This window comes from Mustela nivalis (assembly GCF_964662115.1).
Source record: "Mustela nivalis genome assembly, chromosome: 2".
Taxonomy (NCBI): domain Eukaryota; kingdom Metazoa; phylum Chordata; class Mammalia; order Carnivora; family Mustelidae; genus Mustela; species Mustela nivalis.
Genome location: NC_139021.1, coordinates 172,403,666 through 172,431,102, shown reverse-complemented (window position 1 = coordinate 172,431,102; position 27,437 = coordinate 172,403,666). Strand labels below are relative to the sequence as shown.

Here is a 27,437-nt window from a genome sequence, read left to right as displayed (position 1 = left end):
ACTGCTGCAATCTCGTTATTAGATATAGGTCTATTCAGGTTGTCAGTTTCTTCCTGATTCAGTCTTGGAAGTTTCCAGGAATGCATCCATTTCGTCTAGGTTGCTTAACTTATTGCCATATAAGTGCTGATAATAATTTCTGATGATTGTTTCTATTTCCTTGGTGTTAGTCATAATCTCTCCCTTTTCATTTATAATTTTATTGATTTGGGTCCTCTCTCTTTTCTTTTGGATTAGTTTGGCCAATGGTTTATCGATCTTACTGATTCTTTAAAAAAACCAGCTTCTTAGTTTCACTGATGTGTTCTACTGTATCTCTAGTTTTTATCTCATTGATCTCTGCTCTAATAGTGATTATTTCCCTTCTTTGAGTGGGGTTGGCTTAATTTGTTCTTGATTCTCCAGTTCTTTAAGGTGTAAAGAGAGCTGGTGTATTCTGGATTTTTCAATTTTTTTTTGAGGGAGGCTTGGATGGCTATATATTTCCCCCTTAGGACCAACTTTGCTGTATCCCATAGGTTTTGGACCGAAGGTTTTCATTCTCATTGGGTTCCATGAATTGTTTAAGTTCTTCTTTGATTTTCAGGTTGATCCAAACATTCTTAAGCAAGGTGGTCTTTAGCTTCCAAGTGTTGAATTCCTTCCAAACTTTTTCTTGTGGTTGAGTTCCAGTTTCAAAGCATTGTGGTCTGAGATTATGCAGGGGATAATCTCAATCTTTTGGTATCAGTTGAACCCCGATTTTGACCCAATATGTGATCTATTCTGAAGAATGTTCCATGTATACTCAAAAAGAATGAGTATTCTGTTGTTTTAGGGTGGAATGTTCTTTATATTTTCAAAGCCAAATGCTATGGGGATTTTTCTTCCCTATGCAGCTCCCCAGTGTGATAATCTGTTTCTCAGCCAGTCTTCCAGATGCATTCTGGGTTATTTGCATTAATGTGAGTGTTATCTAGTTGTACCCATGGGATAAGGATGAGTTTAGGGTCCTCCTACTCCACCATTTTTCTCTGAAGTCAATTTTGTTCTAAGTTTTAAACGATGTGAATGTATTACTCATCTAAAAGTTAAACTAATTAAAATAAAAACTTGTACTATAAAATCAATTTAAAAATACTGTTCAAAAGAATCTGTACTTGCTATTTACTCACCACATCATATTCTTGCTACAATAAAATCTGAGTTTTGACCAAACATTGAGAACTTACTGAAGGCTTTATATTCAAGATCTAAATTCTGGCATAGAAATTTAGGGTAATACCCAATCCTTGTAGATAGGATCAATATGTCTTTATGGTCAAAATAACTGAAAATATTATTACCAAAGTGATATTTCTAGAATTTAAACTCTTTAACACAATAAAAGGCTAGAACATGATTTTAGTAATTGGATATCAAGCCTTCAATGGATATCGTTTATTTTCTTTAATGCTCCTGTACTCAGATTATTAAGTTCACTTTCAATATTAAATTTTTGGCATTAAAAAAAAGGTGAAGCCAATTATAATGTGTTCCATTTCTTGTAAACTTCAATATTAAGAAGGACTTACCATAATATCCTTTTTCCTGTAGCTGAAATAACACATATCACCAAGCTTTAACAGCCTGCACAAAATGTGCCGGCCACTTACTATGTATGACAATAACCTCTGCTAGACAGGAGTCTCTGTACCACACACATAAAAAGTTATTTCACTGTTATCGTTAACTGCCAGCTTTGAGCATCAAAGTCACCTTCATTTGAAATCAAACATTTATCTTAAGAAAAATAAAAAGTAATTCTAGGCACAATAATGAGGCATATTAAGTAGAGTAACAACTAGATAAAGGATGATAGTACTCAAGCTGCCACCAAATATTTCACTTATCAGGTAGCAAGATAATAAAGGTTTTATAAAGGTTAAACAAAAAGGAATCACAGACATTGTGACTGTTACTTATTGTTATGCATTATTCTCCTTGCAAGAACTTTCTGGAGAATTTATTTGGTTTTCACCATCTTAATTAAACTTTCTGTTATTAAAATACCTTCTAGTTTTTCACTAATGAGCAGGTAATTTGCTAATTAGAAGATGTAAAAAAATGAGTAAGTCCTAACAAAATAAGGAAAAAATATGTTCCTACATGGATCTAAATTTATATCTTTACATACAATTTGAATAAGTATATGATTATACTTTTAAATTAAAAATTGACCAAAAATAAAACTATCAATAGGACATCAAAGTGAAATGAATCTTAAAATTTTTTTTTTAACCTTTTAATCGGTATTGGCATATAAGGCATCCCTGACTGACTTATCTGATATAAACTTTCAATTAGTTTATATTTTTCTTGATAAAATAGATCCATCAAAATTAAATGGAAAACAAATTTAATTAGGCAAACCCTAATTATGAATTAATCTCTAAAACAAAATGAGAGGGACGCCTGGGTGGCTCAGTTGGTTAAGCAGCTGCTTTCGGCTCAGGTCATGATCCCAGTGTCCTGGGATTGAGTCCCACATTGGGCTCCTTGCTCGGCAGGGAGCCTGTTTCTTCCTCTGCCTCTGCCTGCCTCTCTGTCTGCCTGTGCTCGCTCGATCTCTCTCCCTCTATCCCCGACAAATAAGTAAATAAAATCTTAAAAATAAAATAAAATAAAATAAAACAAAATTAGATGTTTTCATTTGGAAAAAAATTACCCCCATTCATCTCAGACATATATTAAAACAAAGTAATCCACTTTGCCATACACAGTAAAGAAAAAACAGGATGGCAGTCTAAAACATCTACTAATTCTAACTTGTGAAATACTAAGAATAAAAAGCTATGATCTAAGATATTAATATTCTGAGCAGTCATCATCTAGCCACTTAAGTTTCTAGCCACCACAAGATTCTACACTCAATCTTAACAAAACTTATGAACTTTTCAGAGTTTTAGAATGAAAGACAACAGAGTTGTTTACCCAGTCCTGGGTAGTTGCTAACAATATGTTACGCAAACAAGGTGCTCTGGGTAAACACAGTTTGCAGGACCTATCTGACGGGCAAGTGCACCATTTACCGTGTCTTCTCCAAAATTGGATTTCAGCTGCCAGTAATTGGGGTATGGCTCACAAACTAGTGTGTGGTAATTGGTCATTAATGTACTGATGTCCTCACTTCTTGGGAAGCCTCCAGGGGTCTATGTTAGAGACCCTGAGTAGGATTCCTGCATTCACAATAAGCCCTACCTGTTTACCTTAGAGTATTTTAAGAACTTATCCTTTTAATGTATACCTTGATATGAAAAAGGCTGTTATGGCAAGAAATAGTATAATTTCTAGTACAGGATGTATTTAAAAAGTAATACTCTAAATAATTGGCATTGTTCATTTGTTTAAAATAATTGATAAAATGACTTATAGTCATCCATAAAGGTTATAATTTAGCATCTTTATACATTCCATCCAGACTCCTTAAACATCCATGGTAGTCTCCATGGTATCATTTAGAATACAACTACCCTAAAAGAGTAGTGCATTTTCATTAAATAATGTTACATTTCAAAGCATTTTCTATATAGAAAATAATTTTATGCAACTTGTATCAATACTTTAAGATAAAGGAATAGCCAAAGGTTATATGTAAATTACTAATTTTGTAAAGTAAGCAAAACTGACTTACTGCTTAATTCATAGTTAGTTCATGTGTTAAGCAAATAGCTATTCTGAAAGCAATAATAAATTGTCTATGAACAGACACTTCTCCAATGAAGACATACAAATGGCTATCAGACACATGAAAAAATGTTCATCAGCACTAGCCATCAGGGAGATTCAAATTAAAACCACATTGAGATATCACCTTACACCAGTTAGAATGGCCAAAATTAGCAAGATAGGAAACAACATGTGTTGGAGAGGATGCGGAGAAAGGGGAACCCTCTTACACTGTTGGTGGGAATGCAAGTTGGTGCAGCCACTTTGGAGAACAGTGTGGAGATTCCTCAAGAAATTAAAAATAGAGCTTCCCTATGACCCTGCAATTAGACTACTGGGTATTTACCCCAAAGATATAGATGTTGTGAAAAGAAGGGCCATCTGTACGCCAATGTTTATAGTAGCAATGGCCACAGTCACCAAACTGTGGGAAAAAACAAGATGCCCTTCAATGGACGAATGGATAAGGAAGATGTGGTCCATATACACTATAGAGTATTATGCCTCCATCAGAAAGGATGAATACCCAACTTTTGTAGCAACATGGACAGGAATGGAAGAGATTATGCTGAGTGAAATAAGTCAAGCAGAGAGAGTCAATTATCATATGGCTTCACTTATTTGTGGAGCATAACAAATAACACGGAGGACAAGGGGAGATGGAGAGGAAAAGGGAGTTGAGGGAAATTGGAAGGGGAGATGAACCATGAGAGACTCTGGACTCTGAAAAACAACCTGAGGGTTTTGAAGGGGCAGGGGATGGGAGGTTGGGGGAACCAGGTGGTGGGTATTAGGGAGGGCACAGTTTGCATGGAACACTGGGTGTGGGGCAAAAACAATGAATACTGTTATGCTGAAAAGAAATAAATAATTCTAAAAAATTGTCTATATCTGTTTGAGATAAATGTTTTATATTCAATGATACAATACAAAAATCAGCTTCTGAGAATGGTGTATACCTCTCATTTTGATTTAACTATGAGCCTTATATAGGATTATTTCAACAATTATGAATGGGTTTTGAAAGTCAAAGTCAATATTCCAATTATAAACCTCATTGGAGTCCACAATGTCAGAACTTCAGGATGTATTAAGAAGAAGTGAGAAGTTAATATTTTTGGTGAGGTACCTTAAAAGAAATAGTCTAAGTAGGATCTTGTTGACCTATACATTATTGAAATTGATGTGCTTTTACAGATATAACTTGGCATTCAGTTTTATTTTTATTTTTTTAAATGCCAGGATAATTAAGGACAGTGTTATATTAGCTTCAGATATAAAATATAGTGATTCAACAATTCAATACATTACTCAGTGTTCATCACAATAAATATACTCTTTATTCCCTTTACCTATTTTACCCATTCTCCCTACCCAGCTCACTTCTGGTAACCACCAGTTCGTTTTGTGCATTTTAGAGTCTGGTTTGTCTCTTTTCCCTTTGGTTTTTTTGTTTCTTAAATTCCTCATATGAGTGAAATCATATGGTATTTGTCTTCTTCTGACTTATTTCACTTAGCATTACACTCTTTAACTCCATCCATGTTGTTTCAAAGGGCAAAATTTTATCCTTTTTTGTGGCTGAGTAATACTCCATTATTACATTATATATATATATATACATATATATATCTCCATTCATCTGTATGCATTCATCTATCAATGGACACTTAGTTTGCTTCCATATTTTGGCTATTGCAAATAATGCTGAATAACTTGGCATTTTTAAGAAAAATACAATTTTATACCAATAGAAAAAATTGATAGCAAAAATTACACATAGTGAAAAGGAAACAGCCAAAAAAATGATGACTTCTGGATTTTTAATTATAATCTTACAGATTTTACTTAAAAATACTATGTAGATTTGAAATCTGATACATTTAAAATTATTAGCAGGTGGTAAGTTTGTGTTTCAAAATCACTATAAGTCAACTTCCCAAGCAAAAAATTTTGGCAAGAGTAAGTAAACACAAATTGCTCTACATGTACTAGATTAAAGACTAGTACTTGAGGGGCATAAGTGTATACTATTTTTTCACACAGAAATACGGTACAAATTTATAATTACATGATGTAGTGACTATACAATTAGAAAGTCTTTCTACAACAACAGAAAAAAAGTTATTTATATATAATTGGTTCTTTTAATTTAATGAAGAAAAATGTAGCAAAAGCTAAATTTTATTATTATTTTGCATTTGCTCATTATGATGAGCAATGGTTTGTAAATTCAAACAATTTACAAAAAGGTCCAAAGTAATTTGCCAGTATTTTAATTTAACTCTCTAAGGTTATGATTTAGCTTGCTGTGCCCTAAATTTCTTACTGAAATACTTAGTAAATTTTCTCATATGACTATTATACATTTGAACAAGAGCCATGAGTTTTTGAGAAGTACTCCATTGGAGTGTAGTTTTAAGAATTATTTTTCATGAGACGCGTGGGTGGCTCAGTTGGTTAAGCTGCTGCCTCCAGTTCAGGTCACGATCCCAGGGTCCTAGGATCGAATCCCACATGGGGCTCCTTGCTCAGTGGGGAGACTGCTTCTCTCTCTGCCTGTCACTCTGCCTCCCTGTGCTCTCTCTCTCTCTGACAAATAAATTAATTTTAAAAATCTTAAAAAAAAATTTTTCTCAGAATTACATAGCTAGACTGGCATCTTGGAATTCTTTAAAAAATCTTTTTGGAAGAATATCCTAAGTGTATGGTTCCACTGTAGAAATAATTAAAACAGAAAAAAAAGATTACAAAATCATCAAAATGTGATGTATCATGAAAGTATTAATTTATACATCTTGACTGCTCATTAATACATGAGAAATATTATTTTTAAGTTAGTAATAATTTAGAAGTACAAGAATTTATTAGACCTTAAAAGTTACATAAAAATCTACCAAACAGAGTATATATAACATGCTACCATTAGAGTAAATAATGTATGTTCACATTTACCGGTGTATATATCAAAGAGGTTCAAAAGAATACAAACACACACACACAAAACCTATGAGGAGGGAAGAAGTGAGTGACTAGGTAACAGGGATGCACATTTTAAATTCTGAAACACAGATATATTGTCTATTAAAAATAGATATTAAGACAAAATGCAAAAAAAAAGTAAAAAGAACAAAGCTGATGCTTAATTTGATCACAATCTGCTCATGATTACTTCCAAAAGAGAGAATGGCATCTAAAAATCTCCTCCAGCATAAGAATAAAATTTTTTTATATCAAATCACCCACAAAATGGAAAACATGTGTCTAGAAAAGAAAGGACCAAAAAAAAAAAATCATGCCTGTCCCTAGTTACTCAAGGAACAGGAAAAAATTGGGTGCAGAAAATGAGTTTGAATGGTCTGTGGGAATAATTTTTAAAAAAAATATCAAAGTTTGATTGTCTATCCTTGTTCAAAGTATTGGTTATAACAGCAGAATTGAGATTCAGAATAATTAATAAACCAAAATGACTAACATTTCAATATTAGATTCATGAGTGAATCTAATACCATGTTCATTCAATATGCTCCAATAGTGATTCACCTAAATATCACAAATTATATGAATTATTTTGGTGAATGGCAATAAACCAAATTAAACTATAATTATACTGATACTGAAAATCTTAAACAAACACAATATACCACTGTGACCAGAATACCCTATAAGTTCTAGATAATGAAAGTAGGTGTCAAGTGCCAATTTAGTATTATTTCTGACACAGCTGTGACTCAAGGATGTCACTCAGCTCACATTAAGGAGCATGGAGTTGTGCTCAACTTTCCTAAGGGCAAAATATCTACATAAATTATTTGGAATGTGTCTGCATGGAAGAATATCAATTCTCCTCCATTTATTTATTCAATTACTTGTTTATATCAGTATGGATTAATTCATTTTACACTTTGGGTTATAATACAATATTACTTTGTTTAATTTAGTGCTCACATTGTTCCAGCTTTTATCACTGAAAATTGTCTCTACTGTGGCTTCTGTGTCTCTTTGACATACTCCCATCATGGTGAGGTGTGTGTGTTTGAGGACTTCCTTATATTTTGGCACTATAAAACTCAGCATGTGTGTTTTCTGCTCTGGTTCTACAAGCTGCCAGTTCTACAAGGAGCCCTGGTTCCTTTTATTGGAAAGGTGTATTAGAAAACAAGATTGGTATGTAAGTGATGAATTATTAAATTCTACTCCTGAAACCAGTATTACACTACAATGTTAACTATCTAGAATTTAAATAAAAACATGAAACAAAGCAAGATCGGACAGTAGATGTGCTTGTTACAGACAGGTTGCTGATGCATCTAGAGGGAAATTTTAAAATTTCAAATGCAATTTTTTGCTTTTCATAGATTTATTCAGACTTTCTATTTCTTCTTGAATCAATGTTGGCACTTTATACCTTTCTAGGAATTTTTCATTTCATCTAAATTCTTCAGTTTGTTGTCATATAGATGTTCATAATGTACCCTTAGAATACTTTTTATTTCTGAAAGTTTTGTAACAATATCTCTGCTTTTAGTATTGATTTTAGCAATTTGAGACTTCTCTCTTTTATTCTTGGTCAGTCTATCTATTTTGTCAATTTATTGATCTTTTCAAAGAAACAACTTTTTTTTCATTGATTTTCTCTGTCGTTTTCCTATTCTCTGTTACAATACTTTCTTCTCTAATCTTTATTATTTCTTTCCTTTTCTGTTTTCTGTAGATTTAATTTGTTCTTCTTTTTCATGTTACTTAATGTGGAAGGTCAGGATGGAGCTAGAGATTATTATGCTTAGCAAAATAACAGTCGGGGAAAGACAAATACCATAGTTTCACTCATATCTGGAATTTAAGAAACAAAACAAATAAGCAAAGGGGAAAAAAGAGAGACAGAGGCAAACCAAGAAATAGACTCTTGACTCTAGAGAACACACTAATGGTTGGTTACCCGAGAGGTGGGGATGGAGGGATGGGTGAAACAGGTGTTAGGGCATAAGGAGTGCACTTGTGATGAGAACTTGGTGTTGTATGCAAAAGTTGAATCACTATATTGTACACCTAAAACTAATATTACACTGTATGTTAACTAACTGTGATTTAAATTAAAACGTTTTTAAAAAGCTACTTATTTAAGGTATCTTTTATTCTAAATACTGGCATGCACAGATATTTATTTCCCACTGAACACTGCCTTAGTTTCATCCCATGAATTCTGGTATATTGTGTTATCATTTTCATTCATCTCTAAGTATTTTTAAATTTCAGGCAGCCTTTCTGGGGCGCCTGGGTGGCTCAGTGGGTTAAGCTGCTGCCTTCGGCTCAGGTCATGATCTCAGGGTCCTGGGATCGAGTCCCATATCGGGCTCTCTGCTCAGCAGGGAGCCTGCTTCCTTCTCTCTCTCTCTCTCTCTGCCTGCCTCTCAGTGTACTTGTAATTTCTCTCTGTCAAATAAATAAATAAAATCTTTAAAAAAAAATTTCAGGCAGCCTTTCTTCAAATATTTCTTCTGCTCCTCTCTTTCTTCTTTCCTTGTGGCACTCTTACTATGCATATATTGGTGTACTTACTGGTATTCTGTATTTCTGTTAGGTTTATTTTTTTCATTCTTTTTTCTCTCTGCTCTTGTTTCATAATCTCTACTGATCCATTTTCAAGGTCATAAATTCTTTCTTCTGCCAGTTCAAATCTATCATTGAGTCTCTCTAGTAAATTTTTTTTTATCATGGTTCTGTACTTCTCAATTCCTGATTTTCCATTAGCTTCTCTTTTTTTTATAATTCTATCTCTTTATTGATATTATCGGTTTTATGAGATATTTCTATCCTACCTTAATCATGGCTTCCTTTAATTCTTTGGACATATTTACAACAGCTGCTCTGAAGTCTTGGTCAGCTAATTCTGATAGTGGGGCCCTCTAACAAGCATGTTCTGTTACCTGCTGCTATTTGTCCTGTCTATGAGCCACAATTCCCTCTTTTTGCATGTCCCATAATTTTTTGTTGAAAAACACTGACATTTTAGGCAATAGATTACAATAATAGGTAATATATTACAATAATTCTGTATAGTGATTTGTTTAGTGACTTGGTGGGGGTATTTTCGTGAAGTCTGTTTTCTCTGTAGTGCAGCCTGTGATGTTGTTCCTCAGAGGGTGCAGCTTTGGGCATGTGCATGGTCATGTGGAATAACTAGTTTTATCAGGGCTCTCTTTGTGTCTACCCAAGATCCTTCTGTTAAGCCCCCTGCCTCCTTTGGTATCACACCCAGCTAGTTTGTCTCCATGAATTGATGACTGACTATTGTTTTTGATAATGCTCTCATGTTTAAATTGCTCCCTAATCTGATTCAATTAATTCTGGGTCCATTGTAGGATACTATTTGAGACTCGTGTTTGACAATTTTTATAACCCTAGAAGAGATCTTAACTTTCTCTATCATTGGATTGTTCTGGTAAACGTCTAGGTGATTTATGGTTGAGCTATCAGCCTCTTCTGCATTGTTTACTACCACAATGTCCTTTTTTTTTTTTTTTTTTTTTTCAAGGAAGCCATCGGGGTTGAACTTCTCCATAGTTTGTTTCAAACAAACAAATTTCTTCCCGTGGAAAAAAATTCTGTGCCACAGTTCCAGAGCTGGTGGTGGAGACAGTGGCTCATACCTCTCTCAAATGACTCTCCTATTTCATGAGGATAGTGCCAGACAGGTATGGCAGCCTCTTATATTGTCACACTGTCTCCACTGGCATGAAATCTCCACCCTTTGAGCAAAGTGTGATGAGGGCAATAGGGACTCTGGAATTCTCAGTCTACTCTCCTGGAGGAAGAACTCTGACCAGTAAGACAAGGCTTGGAGAAGGAAAAGGGCCTCAGATCTCAGTTTCATTTACCTAAAATAGAACATCTGCAAACGTAACTGGACAAGGGTTGCTGGAGATAAGAACATATTGAGCTGAGAGGGGATAAGAAGAGAGTAGGTCATGGCTCAAATGCTACTGGCTGCTGCTACTGGCTGCTGCTGCTGCTGCTTCTTTTTAACTAAGATTTAGATTTTCTTGAATTGCTGTATTTACTTAAGACAGATTCCAGAGATGCTTATTTGTTTTAAAAATAATGTTCACCAGGGGCACCTGGGTGGCTCAGTGGGTTAAGCAGCTTGGGTCATGATCCCATGGTTCTGAGATCAAGGCCGATGTCAGGTTCCCTGCTAAGCAGAGAGCCTACTTTCCCCATTTGCTTTTGTCTACTGCTCTGCCTACTTGTGATCTCTCTCCTCTGTCAGATAAATAACAAAATCTTTAAAAAAAAAAAATAATGTTCCCCAGTTAGAGTTGTTTGTCAGCTATGGTTTTAAGTCCATGGAGCTCCTTTTACTGTTACTCTGGAAGGTATCACCTCTTGTTCTCTTTTAATCACACTTCAGTTGAGCTTTCATAGCTATTGACCCATTAAAATTGTTCTTGTCAGAGTCACAAATGACTTCCAAAATAGTTAAATCCAATGCTCAAATTTTAGTTACAATTTTGCTTTGCCCATCAGCAGCCTATGAGACACTTGAAAACTCTTCTCTTCTACAGTGTTTCCTCAGCTTCTGAGAACCCACATGAACTAGCTATTCTCCAACTTCATAGTATTCTTTGCTGATTTTCTCTTCTCTCTATCATCTTGAATGTCTTAGTCAGCTCAGGCTGCTACAAAAAAAATACCATAAACGGAATGACTTAAGCAGGAGGCATTTACTTCTCACAATTCTAAAGGCTAGGAAGTCTGAGATCAAGATGCTGGCAGATTTGGTTATTGGAGAGGGCCATCCTCCTGGCTTTCAGACAGCTTCCATCTCATTGTGTGCTCACATGACCTCTTCTTTGTATACTGTCAGAGACAAAGCATGCTTCCTCTGCTCCTCTTTAAAAGGGCACTAATTCCATCATAAGAATATCAACATCATATAAGCCTAAAAACCTCCTAATGACCTCAGTTCCAGATGCCATAGCATTTGGGTTAGGGCCTCAACATATGGATTTGGAGGTGACATATTCAACCCATTACATTATGAACACTGTAGGGCTTAATCGTCCTCCTTTGGTGATACTATTAGTCTCTTGCTTTTATTTTATTTTATTTTTTTTTTTAAGATTTATTTGACAGACAGATCACAAGTAGGCAGAGAGAGAGAGGGGGGAGGAAGCAGGCTCCTTGCTGAGCAGAGAGCCTGATGCGGAGCTTGATACCAGGACCCTGAGATCATGACCTGAGTCAAAGGCAGAGGCTTTAACCGACTGAGCCACCCAGGCGCCCTTGGTCCCTTGCTTTTAAATACCATTGATATACTGAGATTCCCAAATTAGTCTCTCCTGCTAAGCTTTTTCCATATGCCAGAGCCAACTCCTGCTTCCTTGACTTATCTAGTTGGATATCCAATAGATATCTCAAACTTCACATGTAAAAATTAAATTCCTTTCCCCAAGCCAATTTTACTTGCAATTAACTCCACTTCAGTTGATGGCAATTTTATCTCTATTCAGGCAAAACCTTCAAGTCATGCTTGATTTATACTCTTTTGAAGTCATGGTTGGTTTAATACTTTCTCATACCTCCCTATTCATGCAATTGTGTTATCTCCAAAACATATCCATAATCTGATCTCTTCTTGCCATATCCACTGCCACCTCTTGATCTGAGCAATTGCTATCTCTCACCAAGTAGAGTGGTAATCTCCATATTCATCTCCCTTGGTCTAGTCTCAACACAATAGCAGAATTATTAGTTTAAATCATATCTTTTTTTTTTTTAACTCAAATCATTCCATCTCTCTAAGAGTAAAAGCCAAAGAAGAGTTTCAGTGCCAGTGGTGCATATTAGAATTGATTGTGTGCTTTAAAAATAGACTCATAAAGCTGAGCCTCACAGAATTCTGATTTATAGGTTGGTGGGGGCAGAACAGTGGAGTGGTGCTCAAGGATACATAAATGTAATTTTTTAAAAATTCAAAAGGGCCTACTGAATTGAGAACAACCGTGTTAGAGTATACATGGAGGAGAAGAACCCAAGATATATAGGAGTTGCTGTTACTAATATTAATGAATAATATAATGTTAATCATTATTTATATTACATATCAATAACAATAACAGGTAACATTTGTTGAAGTCTGGTAAGGAAATGGCAGAGAAGCAAGAACATAGCGTGCATTAATTCACTTACTACTAAAAATCTTATAAAGTAAACCCTACCATATTTTGATTCTAAGACACATTTTGTTTTCACATCTTAATATCTCTAAAACCTGATGTGTCTTATAATCAGTGAAATCACACAACCACTACTGGCCCAGAGGCCATTTATGATATATATGTCATGCCCTGTAAAGACACAAATTTGATTATTCTTGTCAATGATACTATGTGAAACAAAACATTGACCTGAATCGAAAAGTGACTTATAAAAAATTGGACTAAGAATGTACGTAAGTTTTAGCAATACCTTATCAATTTATTTTTCTTTTACTTTCCTTTCAGTGTATATTATGTGAATGACATATAATAAAATCTCTATCTAAGTAAGTCTATAAGAGCAGTTTCAGTAAGCATAAAATAAATATTTTTAGTGGTGAGAGTACTATGGGATAGTTTAATTGTCACTGTACTTTCCTTCTAAGTGGTACATCAAATAATGATTGAGTTATCATAATATTAGATGAAATACAGCATATTCCCTCTACAACAAACAGATTCTTAGGTTATATTATAACATGTTATGGTCAATCAGATTAAAATTTATTGACAGAAATTCAATATTCTGGGCTATTCCTTTTTTTAAAAAAAAAGATTTTTATTTATTTATTTGACAGAGAGAGATCACAAGTAGGCAAAGAGGCAGGCAGAGAGAGAGGAAGGGAAGCAGGCCCCCTGCTGAGCACAGAGCCTGATGCGGGGCTCGATCCTAGGACCCCGGGATCATGACCTGAGCCAAAGGCAAAGGCTTAACCCACTGAGCCACCCAGGCGCCCTGTTCCAAGCTATTTCTTTTTTTTTTTTTTTTTAAAGATTTTATTTATTTATTTGACAGAGAGAAATCACAAGTAGATGGAGAGGCAGGCAGAGAGAGAGAGAGAGAGAGAGAGGGAAGCAGGCTCCCTGCTGAGCAGAGAGCCCGATGCGGGACTCGATCCCAGGACCCTGAGATCATGACCTGAGCCGAAGGCAGCGGCTTAACCCACTGAGCCACCCAGGCGCCCTCCAAGCTATTTCTTAATCTATATAAATAATTAGGTCTAAGTTAAAGATACAACATATAATAAATAAATACTATAATTTTAGGCAATTTTTATAATTGTAATAATAAATATATAGTACAATGCTAAAATTTTTTGTATCTTTTTTTAAAAATTAACTCTATGTACAGTTATACAACAGTTTATATTTACTTCCACTACTAATCCTACTTCCAGAAAACTTTTGGATGTACTGTATCTCTCCTGATGGATGATACCACAACAAAGTAAAATGAAGTATTCCTGAGAGAGTGTGTACATGTATGTGTGTATCTTACTAACATTGCTAAAGGTATGAATTACTCCCCCAAAAAGATTCTGTATCTTTTTCTTTATATCTGTAGTATTTATCAATCTATCTGGAATATTGCAAGAGATTAATACATCTTTGCTGAATTGAACAAAATGAAAGCACTATACCTATGATAAGATTTTAGCAACAGGTATAAAGGCAAAAGTAAGCTAACTTCCAAATCTTGTGCTCCCATACATATTGACTTCTCAATTGAAGTTACTTTTAAGTAGACAGGCTAGTTTTAAAAACTATGATAATATAAACAGGCATAGTTTTTAAAACTAGGATAATATAAACAGGCATGCTGAACATCTGTAATTTCTAGTCTTACAGGATAAAGTGAAAAATAAATAAAGCAAGGGAATCATTACATTCCAATCCAATAAGAGAAAATGGTAAGGAAAAATAAATTAACACCAAGGCCATTAAATACAAAGAGAGAGATTTATTTGAGTGCATTATTTAGGTTTTAAAAAATCTTGTTTTGACAAAAGAATGTTTTATGGAAATCTTTACCTAGACATTAACATATGTAAACATTATATAAAATAGATTCTTAAAATACTAAGAAATTCTGTAAGAAGTTGCATATAGTATGTAATTTATTAAGTTTAATTTCTCCACCCAAAATAACATTTTCTCATTACTCTCTTCACTATAACCACTCCTCTCTCTCTAAAAAAGGTGGGTGTCTAAGGAGGTAGAGCAACTCATTTTATAAACACTGCAACATTGCATTAATAGGAATCCATTTACCACAAATTTAGCATCTCAGAGAATATTCTATCATTAATTATTTACCCATGACATGACCTCAGTAAAGCATAACTTCATGATATTATTACTTCTTCTATTTTTGTGACCATAAAACAATTAGATAGAGATGGGAAGACCATGTATTTTCCTCTAGAAAAGTAGTTTGCTACCCATAGCTACTAGAATCCTATCTCTGGATTTTAGTTTATTTTTAACTCAAATTTCAGGTTGATAATGCTACATTCAAATCTAGGTTTTATGCAGTATGATTACGAAATGAGCAAGAAAGTAGTGCATCATAAACACAAGGTCAGTCGCTCAGTGGACATTGTCTTATCCCAGGCAAAGCTGTTTTTATTGATTTTCAAGCATTAGAAAATCATACCTGATTATGAAAGATAAGCAAATCATGTGGTAAAGCTCCATAGTAATATATTTCTTTAACTTTTAAAGACTGCAAATTAAAGAGAATTATAGAAGGAAAAGTTGCTGATAGAGGAAATGTAATAATCATTCAAACACACAAACCCACTAGTAACATGAAGTTGATTAGAAATAACCTTAGGGGCCCTGTGTGGCTCAGTCGGTTAAGGCACGGACTCTTGGTTTGGGCTCAGGTCATGACATCAGAGTCATGAGACTGAGCCCGGGTGGAGCCCCACTCCAGCTTGGTGCTCAGTTGACAGTCCACATGAGAGTCTTTCTCTTCCTTGGCCCATCCCGACCCCACCATGATCATGCTATCAAATATATATATAAATCAATCTTTTCTTAATAAAATAAATAACCTCACATTTGCCTACAGGATCTATTAGTCTATGGATTTTGCAGTTGGCCTTCTTTAAAAGATTTATTTATTTAAGAGAGAAAGCTCGAGTGTGCACACACACAAGTGCATGCACAAGTCGGGAGAGGGGCAGAAAGAGGGAGACAAGTAGACTCCCTGTTGACCTCTGAGCCCAAAACAGGCTTGATCTCAGGACCCTGAGATCATGATCTGAGCCAAAATCAGGAGTTGGGCACTTAACCAACTGAGCCACCCATGTGCCCCTAGATTTTTCTTTTTGAAAGAGAGAGACAAGCATGTGGGCTCCTGCATAAGTAGTTGGGGACAGGGGTGGAGAGAGACTGGAGAGAGAGAGAATCTTAAGTGGGCTCCACACCCAGTGAGAAGCCAGAGGCAGGGCTCCAGCCCAGGATGGATCTCATGACCTGAGCCAAAATCAAATGTTGGAACCTTAACCAACTGAACCACCACGGCACCCCTGCAGTTAGATTTTAACTGAGGCAAACTGTAATTAAACTACTCAAAATGTGGCAAAAAATGTTTTCAACTCAAAAGAAATAAATTCTTGTAACTATTAAGATACGCAGGATATTTTCACTCACCTTAGTCAAACATAAGATTAAATATCTTCACTGCAAGCAGTAATTATAACATTTGGATGGGTTTGTGCCTTATGATACTAAAAACTCAAATTTCACTTTAAAAATGAAGATTATTAAGCATGACAATATTTCAATAGACTCCTTTTAATGTATACTTGCTCTTAACAAATATTTTTGTAATCTAATGACTATTTATCTAAAATTAAATAAAACATTGAAATAAAATGGTATAATACCTCTATAATAAGCACAAACTATAAAAAATGAACTTAACTTCTAGTCTATTAAAATATTTCCACTTATCAATATCCACTTATTTTTCCATCCATCCACATTAATATGTTCATATTCTTAATAGGGTATCATAGAAATGAATGTGAAGTTCCTATATGAAGAGGTATATTTAAATGAAAGTCCTTTGTGGTTGTGTTTTTAAGAGCCCCTAAGTTGTCAGGAGTGTTATCCAAAAAGTGTTACATCAATAATAGGCTTCGATTATTAAAATTACACCACAAAACAGTATAGATGTGTTTATGAGAAATCAAAGCATGAAAAAGTTTCTTTTTAAAAAAGCAACATGACTGGTTGGATTCAACAATATATATTAAAAATCCAAAGATTTTTTTTTTTATTTTAAACCAGTCCTAATATTTAGAAAAGCAAATAGTATAATTCCTCTAACAAAAATCACAGAAATATTAAGAAAGGAGAATCCTTTAAATAATTTTCATATACTGTTTCAAATAAATTGCCCTTGTACTAATCATAGAGGTCCTCTGAGGCTTACAATAGTTGATGTCTTAATGTTAGAGAAAGTGACATATCACATAAAGAAAACATACTGGATCTTTCCTTTTTGGGACTGTGTTAACCTAGTAGATAAAAGTGAATAAAGAGAAGATCAAATAAAAACACATCTTTACCTCCATCCAAATAAAGTCTATAAATGGGGTTGTTATATTAGCTACAACTACTGTAGTTAAAAGTCTTTGGGCATTTAAGACCAAAATGAAAATCTTTTAATAATACAAAATTATTATCTAATAACTGATCTGTAAGTCATCAAAATGGCATCTCGACTTGGGCATCAACATATGGATAGTTTCTATGACATTTAGAGCTCTGTATTCAAAAGATTAATAAAATTATATTTGAGAAAACACCTCATGTTATTTTTAAAATGATATTATAAACATCACATGACATCTCAACAAGATAAATTTTGTACTTCAGTAGGGGTAGCAAATTAAATTCAATCATTATTATAAGACTCACTACCCAGATGAGCTCTAGACAAAGGGATATTATATCAAGGGACTATCAAGAGGACATGGTAATATTTAGGAGCACAGATTAGAAATGGCCCAGTGGTCCTAATCTAAGTTCTCCCTTCCTATTTCTCCCTTGTTCTGTCCATGTGCAGCACGTATTTTGAAAGATTTTGACTTTCAATAAAAAATAAATTAAATTTATCTTTTACAATTTAAAGTTTAATATCAGCTTACTAGAACTTCTAATATGCAAAAACAGCATTATTTCCTTGAATTGATATACTCCTAACCAAAAGCAATTTCTCATCTTGAGAAGTGTGAAAGTTTTATAGGTAAATGAACTATTCACATTAGTTTTCTCAAATATTTAATACTATTTTTAAACTTTAGTTGTTATGTATAAATATTCCTAGAGCTTAAGGAATTAGTTTTATAGTACAATCCATTCTCATTAGAGGAAAGGAAATTCAATTAGGACACTTAACCATTTTCAGAAACTTGTTAATGACAGAGTCATATACTGATCTTTTCACAATGCTACATTTATATAGTTGCATTCTATAAACTTTAGAAATCAGATATTTAAACAGTGTTAGTCATAATGAGGTCAGAACCCAAGCTACCTGATTGATCTTGACTTCTTTTCTAATGATTAGAAGCATAAACTGTCATTTGGCCTATGTCATTATAAAAGGCCTTCACATTGCCTGCCTACCAATTGTTTTTACTTCCAGAATCCATAATTTCATCTAACAGATGGTTTAACATGTGTAGAAGACTCCACACAGAATTCCACTTCTTGTCAAATATTTATGTATTTATATTTAATAAGATCCTTTCAACTGGATTACTTTATGATAGAGTCATACCAAGTATATTCTTACTGATGTTGCATTGGCCATATACCGAAAATCAGACAGAGATGATTGAGATAAATTATTTATTTCTGGGGGAGAGCTGTCAAGTTGGCAAACATATTATAGGCACACACTGAGTTTTCATGGATGTTTGAAAACTGAAGAATAATTAAGAACAATTCATCTCATTCACTAACTATATAGCTTAGAATACTCTGCATTAGTTTTAAATCTTCAAATATAATATTTTGTATGTGGAGAAAAAGATGTTAAGCAATTACACTACTGCTTCATACTGTTGCACAAAATTATATATAGAAAATATACCACAAAATGCAACAGCAAATAGAATAATTTTAATACTAATAACAGTATGGTAATATTAATACTCATAGACTATAATACTAATAAAAACAGAAACTTGCTTTTTCAATATATAAGTATAGAACAATAAACCTACTGGACATTTATACTCCCAGATTATTATATTGTTTTGTTACTTTCAATTGACTAATATATACAAAGTTGTGAAACTATCTAATATATTTATATCATTAGTTATTCTGCAATTTTAGGATTAGAGGGAACATAAATGATTAATTCTGACACAGAGATGTATCAAATTGAGGTACACTTCAACATACTTGAATTACCAGATAATCATGAAATGGTAAAGATTTGATTACTTAAAAAAATCTAGGCGGTAAAAGCCAAAATTAAATATTTATCACTGAGAATTTTCTTTTAAATTATAACAGAGATACTTATAAAAATAAATTGTTTTTATAACTACCTAAAGAGATTGCAAATCATTTAATCAACATATTAAGACATAAATTCAATATGAATTCTAATACTATTTAAAATGAAATATCTTTGCAATTAACATTGCAATTAACCAATATTTCTACTGATACTGACTTAAATGACAGTGGTAAAGTTTACTCTAAAGCTTAAAAATTCTAGATCGATTTGTTCAATCTTAATGAGTAAGGCTGACTTGAAACTCTGTACGTGAGTGACACAGGTTAATTAAACAATACAGATTCATGTTTACTCAGATCTTTAAACAAAAGATTAAGCAATATTACTGATACCTCTCTCCGTCGAGAAGCCCAGCATGTTTGTTTGATCTTCCACACCACTGCAGCTACCAGCAATAAGGATAAAAAACAACTGGAAAATAAAACACAAGTAATTTGTGCTTAATACACTGGAAACATGTAATGAAATATTCAAGAATATGTACAGAATTTTTTTTTAAGATTTTGTTTATTTATTTGACAGAGATCACAAGGAGGCAGAGAGGCAGGCAGAGAGAGAGGAGGAAGCAGGCTCCCCGCTCAGCAGAGAGCCAGATGCGGGACTCGATCCCAGGACCCTGAGATCATGACCTGAGCCAAAGGCAGTGGCTTAACCCACTAAGCCACCCAGGTGCCCCTGTACAGAATTTTTTAAATTTATTTTTTATTTTCAGCATAACAGTATTCATTATTTTTGCACCACACTCAGTGCTCCATGCAATCCATGCCCTCTATAATACCCACCACCTGGTACCCCGACCTCCCACCCCCCACCCCTTCAAAACCCTTAGATTGTTTTTTAGTGTCCATAGTCTCTCATGGTTCACCTCCCCTTCCAATTTCCCCCAACTCCCTTCTCCTCTCTAATCCCCATATCCTGTACAGAATTTAAAAATATATAGAACTAACCATTCTGCCTTGGTAAATATTTAATTATTTAAAAAATAAATATCCAAAAATGGATAAATTAGCTGTGTTTAAAATTTTCTCAAGTAAAAACAAAGTATACATGTAGAATAATTATTTATATTCCTGTTATACAATATAGTCTATCTTTAAGATTTTCCCTGTCAGAAGGACTGTGAGTTTATAGCTGTGTTGGTCTCATACGCAACAGAAATCTATTTAGAATTGCTATTGAGTCATAAAAGCTGGAAATTGTATAAATCTAAATTTCACACAGGTTCATTCATTTTATCTTATTGGTAACTATTTTAGATATGAGAATATTCCAGCATTTCTCAACTGAAGACAATTTTGTTTCCTACTCACCCCCAGGGCACATTTGGCAATGTCTGGAGATATGTGTGATTATCACAACATTGATGGGGTACAAGTTGCATCAGATGGTAGAGCCAGGGATGCTGCTTTCTAAACTATCCTGCAGGGCATAGGACTGTCCTCAATGACAAAGAACTATCCAGTCCAACATAACAGTCACACTTAAATAGAGAAAACCTAGTATACAGTAATGTTTACACTAAGAAACAATTCAATTACAGTGTTTACACATATTTAGTATAATATGCAACAAGATATAAAAATGCAGGATACTTTGTTAGTAGTGACTTGAGACTAACAAATCTCAAAATACCAGAATCATGTGGATCTGATTCATTGGTTCCAACCATGTACCACTGTTTTCCCTCCCTCTTCTCTGTGGCCACACATTATGCTACGAATAGACCCAGAGATGAGCAAATTCAGTAGTCACTGGTCACTATTAAAAACCTGGTCTTCATCCTTGACTGATAATCTCTGTATTCTTAAATTGATTCACTCATAAGCTGTGTAAATTTTAGTGCTTTCTACCCTTGTTAATTCTTTAATACACTTTTTTCACTAGAAGATCTTAGAATATCCTTCAATGATGAAAATGGCATTTCCAGCACCTAACCAATGAGCACTGAACACATTTCAGATACTGTGCCAAATACTTCATTCACACTGAAGCATGGGTTTGGTTTTAGAAGAACACTCCCAGACGGAATATATTATTCTTATTTTCAAAAAGAAAAAGCCAAGGCTCAGAAAGTTCCAAGTAAGTTGCTGATAGTCACAAAGCAAGTGAGCAGTAGAGTCAAAGTTCAAATCCAGCTTTTAAGCCTGAAACTCTCTCCTCCACAACTGTTGGGAACTCTGATTTTGTATACAATCTCACAATAGTTGTATTTCCATTTGCATTATCTAATCTGTTATCCGGTATCAAATAAAGAGGATTAAAAAAGGAAAAAAAGTCCGTGACCCTAACCTTTTTAACTAGTATGGTGTCTTTGGGGTTTTTTAATAATTATCACCCCCCTAATATTTATAAAACTCTTTCTTTTTACTTAATTTAGATTTAGATTAATACTTTAAATTAATACTTAATTTAGATTTCCAAAAGTACCCAAGTCCCATTATCTCCTGAAAAATAGAAACAACAACCTTATTTTATTGAGCCCATGGCTTCCTCTAATTTATCTAGTAAGTATTCAATGTAGCCACCTCCATGTCAACTTCCTCACAACCTAGTCCTGTTCAACCCCTCGCAATGTAGCATCTGGCTTATAGACACATAAAGTTGTTAGTATCAATAATGATCAATGTTTATAAAATATGCAATATTTTAGAGGATACTTTCCTCACCCTGACTTTCTACATATTAAATAAACTGGCCTTTTCTCTATTAACAGACTCCCACTTTTTAATTGATAATGCTAGACATCCGTTCTTTAAAACTTTCTTAAAACTTTATTTCCTTTTTAAAAATTTTTATTTAAATTCCAGTTAGTTAACCTACAGTGTAATATTAGTTTCAGGTGTACAATTTATTAATTCAACACTTACATACAACAGCCTGTGCTCATCACGGCAAGTGCCGTCCTTAATCCCCACTGCCTAGTTAACCCATCCCATCCCGTCCACCTCCGCTCTGCTCACCACAGTTTATTCTTGGTTGTTAGGAATCCGTTCTTGGATTTGTCTCTCTCTGTTTCCCCCTATGATTATTGTTTTGATTCTTAAATGCCACATATGAGTGAAATCATATGGTACTTGTCATTCTCTGAGTTATCTCCCTTAGCACAATACTCTCTACCTCCATCCACATCACTGAAAATGTCAAGATTTCATTCTTTTTTTATAGCTAAGTAATATTCCATTATATATATGTATTATGTATACACACATACATATACCACATCCTCTTTATCCATTCATCAGTCAATGGACATTTGGGCTCTTTGCATAATTTGGCTATTGCAGGTGATGTTGCTGTAAACATTGGTGCATATATCCCTTCAACTTAGTATTTTTGTATTTAGTATTTTTGTATTCTTTGTATAAATACCTAGTAGTGCAACTGCTTTCTCATAGGACAGTTCGATTTTTAACTTTCTGTGGAACCTCCATACTGTTTTCCACAGAGCCCGTACCACTTTGCATTTCCACCAACAGTGTAAGAGGGTTCCTATTTCTCCACACCCTCATCAACACTTGTTGTTTCTTGTGTTGTTAATTTTAGCCAATCTCACTGGTGTAAGGTGATACCTCATTGTAGTTTTGATCTGCATTTCCCTGTGGAGCATCTTTTCATGTATCTGTTGGCCATCTGTTCATCTTCTTTGGAAAAATACCAATTCATTTCTTCTGCCCATTCTTTAATTCAATTATTTATTGTTTGGGTGTTGAGTTTTATTAGATCTTCATATATGTTGGATACTAACCCTTTATCGGATATGTCACTTGCAAATATCTTCTCCTATGCAGTGGGTTTTTGATTATTTCCTTCCCTGTACAGAAGCTTTTCATTTTAATGAAATCCCAATAGTTTATTTTTGCTTTTGTTTCCCTTGACTCAGGAAACATATATAGTAAGAAATTGCTATAGCCATGTCAAAGAGGTTACTATCTGTAATATCCTCTAGGATTATGATGTTTTCTTATCTCATATTTAGGTCTTTAATCCACTTTGAATTTACTGTTGTGTTTCTGTATGGAAATGGTCCAGAATGTTTCATTCTTCTGCATGTTGCTGTCCAGTCTTCCCAGCACCATTTGTTAAAGAGACCCTTTTTCCCTTGGATATGCTTTCCTGTTTTGTCAAAGATTAATTCACCATATAGTTGTGGGTTCACTTCTGGGTTTTCTATTCTGTTGCATTGATCTATATGTTTATTTTTGTGCCAGTATACTATAGCTTTGTTATATAACTTGAAGTATGGAATTGTGATACCTCCAGCTTTGCTTTTCTTTTTCAAGTTTGCTTTGGCTATTTGAGGTCTTTTGTGGTTCCATGCAAATTTTAGGACTGTAGTAGCTCTGTGAAAAATGCTGTTGGTATTTTGATAGGAACTGTATTAAACATGTAGATTGCTTTCAGTAATACTGACACTTTAACATATTTGTTCTTCAAATACATGAGCATGGAATGTTTTTCCATTTCTTTGTGTTATCTTCAATATCTTTCATAAGTGTTTTATAGTTTTCAGAGTACTTTGGTTAGGTTTATTCCTGGGTATCTTACAGTTTGGGGACAATTGTAAATAGGATGGATTCCTTGATTTCTCTTTCTGCTGCTTTATTTTGGTGTATCAAAATGCAGGTATGCATTTGATTGATTTTGTTGATTTTGCAGCCTATAACTTTAGTATATCAGTTCTAGAAGTTTTTTGGTGCCATCTTTAGGGTTGTCTATACAGAACATCATGTCATCTGCAAATAGGGAAAGTCTGACTTCTTCCTTGCTGATTTGGCTCCTTTTTATTTCTTTCTGTTCTCTGATTACTGTGGCTAGGACTCCAATACTATATTAAATAACAATGGTGAGAGTGGACATCCTTGTTTTATTCCTGACTGTAGAGGAAAAGCTCTCAGTTTTTCCCCATTGAGCATATTAACTATGGGTTTTTCATATACAGCCTTCATGATGTTGAGGTATGTTCCCTCTATCCCTACTTTGTTGAGGGTTTTTTTTTTTTTTGAGGGTTTTTATCATAAATGGATGCTGTACTCAGTCAAATGCTTTTTCTGAATCTATTGAAAGGATCATAGGGTTCTTAATTCTTTTTTATTAATGTGGTGTATCACATTGATTGATTTGCAAATATTGAACCACATCTTCAGTCCAGGAGTACATCCCACTTGATCATGGTGATTGATTCTTTTAATGTACTTGTTGGATTTGATTTGCTAGTATTTTATTGAGAATTCTGGCATCCATGTTCATCAGAGATATTGGCTTATAGTTCTCTTTTTTTGTGGTGTCTTTATCTGGTTTTGGTATCAGGGTAATGCTAGCCTCATAGAATGAATTTGGAAATTTTCCTTTTCTATTTTTTGAAATAGTTTGAGAAGAATAGATATTAACTCTTTTTTAAAATCTCTGATTAAATTTGCCTGTGGAGCCATCTGGCCCTGGACTTTTTGATTGTTGAAAGATTTTTTTATTACTGATTCAACTTCTTTGCTGGTTGGGCTGTTCAAGTTTTCTATTTCTTTCTATTTCAATTTTGGTAGCTTATATGTTTCTAGGAATTAATCCATTTCTTCCAGGTGTCCAGTTTGCTGGCATACAGTTTTTCTTAATAGTCTCTCATAATTGTTTGTATTTGTGATGTTGGTTGTTATTTCTCCTCTGTCATTTGTGATTTTATTTATTTGGGTCCTTCCTCTTTTCCATAAAATTTGCTAGGGTGGTTATCAATTTCATTAATTTTTTTTTAAAGAAAGTCCTTAATTTTCTTGGTTTCCCTTCATCCTTCCTGACACAGTAGTAGAGGGTCAATGAGGTACATTGCATTCCAGGTTCCCTCTTTTAAATTATGGACATTCCCTAAAACCCAGTTCACACCCTGTTGTCACCTTCTCTTGCTCTCAGAGAGAATGAGCTCAGTTATCCGCATGGCCTCAACTCTCATGGCCTCAACTGGAATGATTTACAAACCGCTATCATTACACCTGCCCAAAAGAGAGGATCTTATTAAAGGTGACCTAAGAGATTTAATTCAGACACCCTCCCAGGAAAGAAATACACAGCACAACTTTGTGATACTGCCTCTAAACACTCATCTAAACTGAACAGCTGCTGACTCGCCAGTCACTGCATTCTGCGTTCTATTTTTAGCTAGCTCAATCTATAACATTGTTCTTCTATTAAGCTTTCTAACTTTTATCCATACAGTGCTGTTTCCTTCTGTCTTCTGGTTTACACTGCATCAGTGTATTCCTCTTCCATATGCTAAAGCTTCTTTATATATTTGAAAAAGCCTATAGGATTGCCCTTAGTTCACTGGTTCTCAATCAGGAGAGTTTTGTGCTCCAGGGGATATTCAGTATTCCCTGGAGACATCCTGGTTTCACCATTTGGGGGACATCTAGTGGAATGCTGGTAAATGCCCTACAATACAGAAGCCCAGCCCCCTGCCAGTAACAAAGATTTTCCCAGCTCAATACGCCAATCATAGCTTGAAACCCTCTTCCAGTCTGAATCATTACCATTGTGATTACACTTTCCTTGTTACACCCCAGATTAAAACTTTAACTGTTCAAATATGGTACTAGGAATTAATACTTCAGATAAAGACCAAGGATCCATTTACCTGAATTTTGGTCCCATCAACATACTTAAATATTTTAACATAAGAAATGTATCACCTCCAACCTACTGTGCCAAAGCAGAACTCATAATAAACATTCATAATGATTAAAAAACCTAACATCCATCCAGTAATATGTACCAAGCACTATGTTCTATGTTTTACCCGTATTTATTTAATTACCACAAACACACATGATATGCTATGTATACTGTTATGTACTTATTTAAAAGATAACAAAACTGAGTCATGGCAAATTTAAGTAAGTCACCTAAGTGACAAAAGTGTTAAAATTACAAGTCCGCTCTTTCTCCTAACTTCTTTGTTTTACCACTACTTTTCAGGTAAAATGTAAAAGCATATTCATCTTTAAAATCCCTGTACCGAATCCAACAACAAATCTTACCAACTGTTTCTTTCAAAATACGTGTAATAATAGACAATAATACTACACACATCAAAATTCATTTACGTTTAGTAATTAAATACAACTTAAGTACCAAAATGCATTTTTTTCAATGATCTGTAATTCACAGTAGATCCTCCAAAACAGTGACATGCATGATAACAATTCAGTTCAAGCTGCTGAAGACTGGTTTAATTTTTCCATGAGGAATCTAAATTCTTTGTGATCTAGACATCATGACTCAACTAAAAAGTGTCATCTTTATAATGATGCAAAATGCCCAATATAATATTTTGTTTATAATTTCACCTTCTTGTGAAGTGGAGACATATACTTCAGGGGTTTGTAGCAAATGCTTTCTACATTAATTCATATTATGTTATCAGTAAAAGTAAGAGAAACCATCATGATGCAAACAAGTAGGCAAAATCGAAAAAATAGTCAAAAAACATTCTTCTACTAAAATTTTAATAATCTCCAATAAATATTAAAAACCCAGGAAAATATATCTCAGTTCTTGGCACATAGTAGTTGTCATTAAGGTTTTGTTAAATGAATGGAACTAGTTCTTTAACTGATTTTAAAAAACTATTAATTGTTTCTGACATTAGATGTCCTATTTGTCAATTTTACCTTTTTTATCAAGGTAATGTTTATAAATGCTTTTAATTCCTAATAAACCAAAGTGCAAATAAAAGTTACAGTTCTTTTTAAAAAATCTACCTAAAAGAGAACCAGTTTATTGAGAACACTTGTTTTATTAAACAGCAAAAAACTAAAAACACCTAAAATATTTACCCAGCATTGTTGAAAACTCATCCTTTTGTGACTACCAGAAAATCCCAGTCCCTACTGACAATCCTGGAAAGCAGTGCCCTGCACACCACCCTGTTCTTTCACTGGTTCCCATTATGCCCAATGGACGCCAGGTGAGAAATAAACTTTTATTCAATAAAGTGACTAAGATTTCTGGGCTTATCTGTTTAATAAGTTTTCCCTAATATATTTCTTAAGTCAAAAGTCTTAATAGGCAACATCAAGCATTACCATCCTTTAATCCACTATGTGGCACTTTTGCCAGAGAAAAACTAGTTTCACTACTTTCTTTCATATTTTTTATATCATATTCTACAA

General features: G+C 34.1%; 1 protein-coding gene across 3 annotated transcripts in view; it reads right to left on the bottom strand.

Annotated features, from left to right (window-relative positions):
* The window catches only part of ATRNL1 (attractin like 1), an 815,229-nt gene that overhangs the window by 379,532 nt on the left and 408,260 nt on the right, over nucleotides 1-27,437 (bottom strand). For all 3 annotated transcript variants that reach the window (XM_082721458.1, XM_082721457.1, XM_082721456.1), the window contains exon 26: nucleotides 19,614-19,692. In XM_082721458.1, the coding sequence (XP_082577584.1) occupies nucleotides 19,614-19,692 (79 nt within the window). The remainder of the gene's footprint in view (nucleotides 1-19,613; nucleotides 19,693-27,437) is intronic.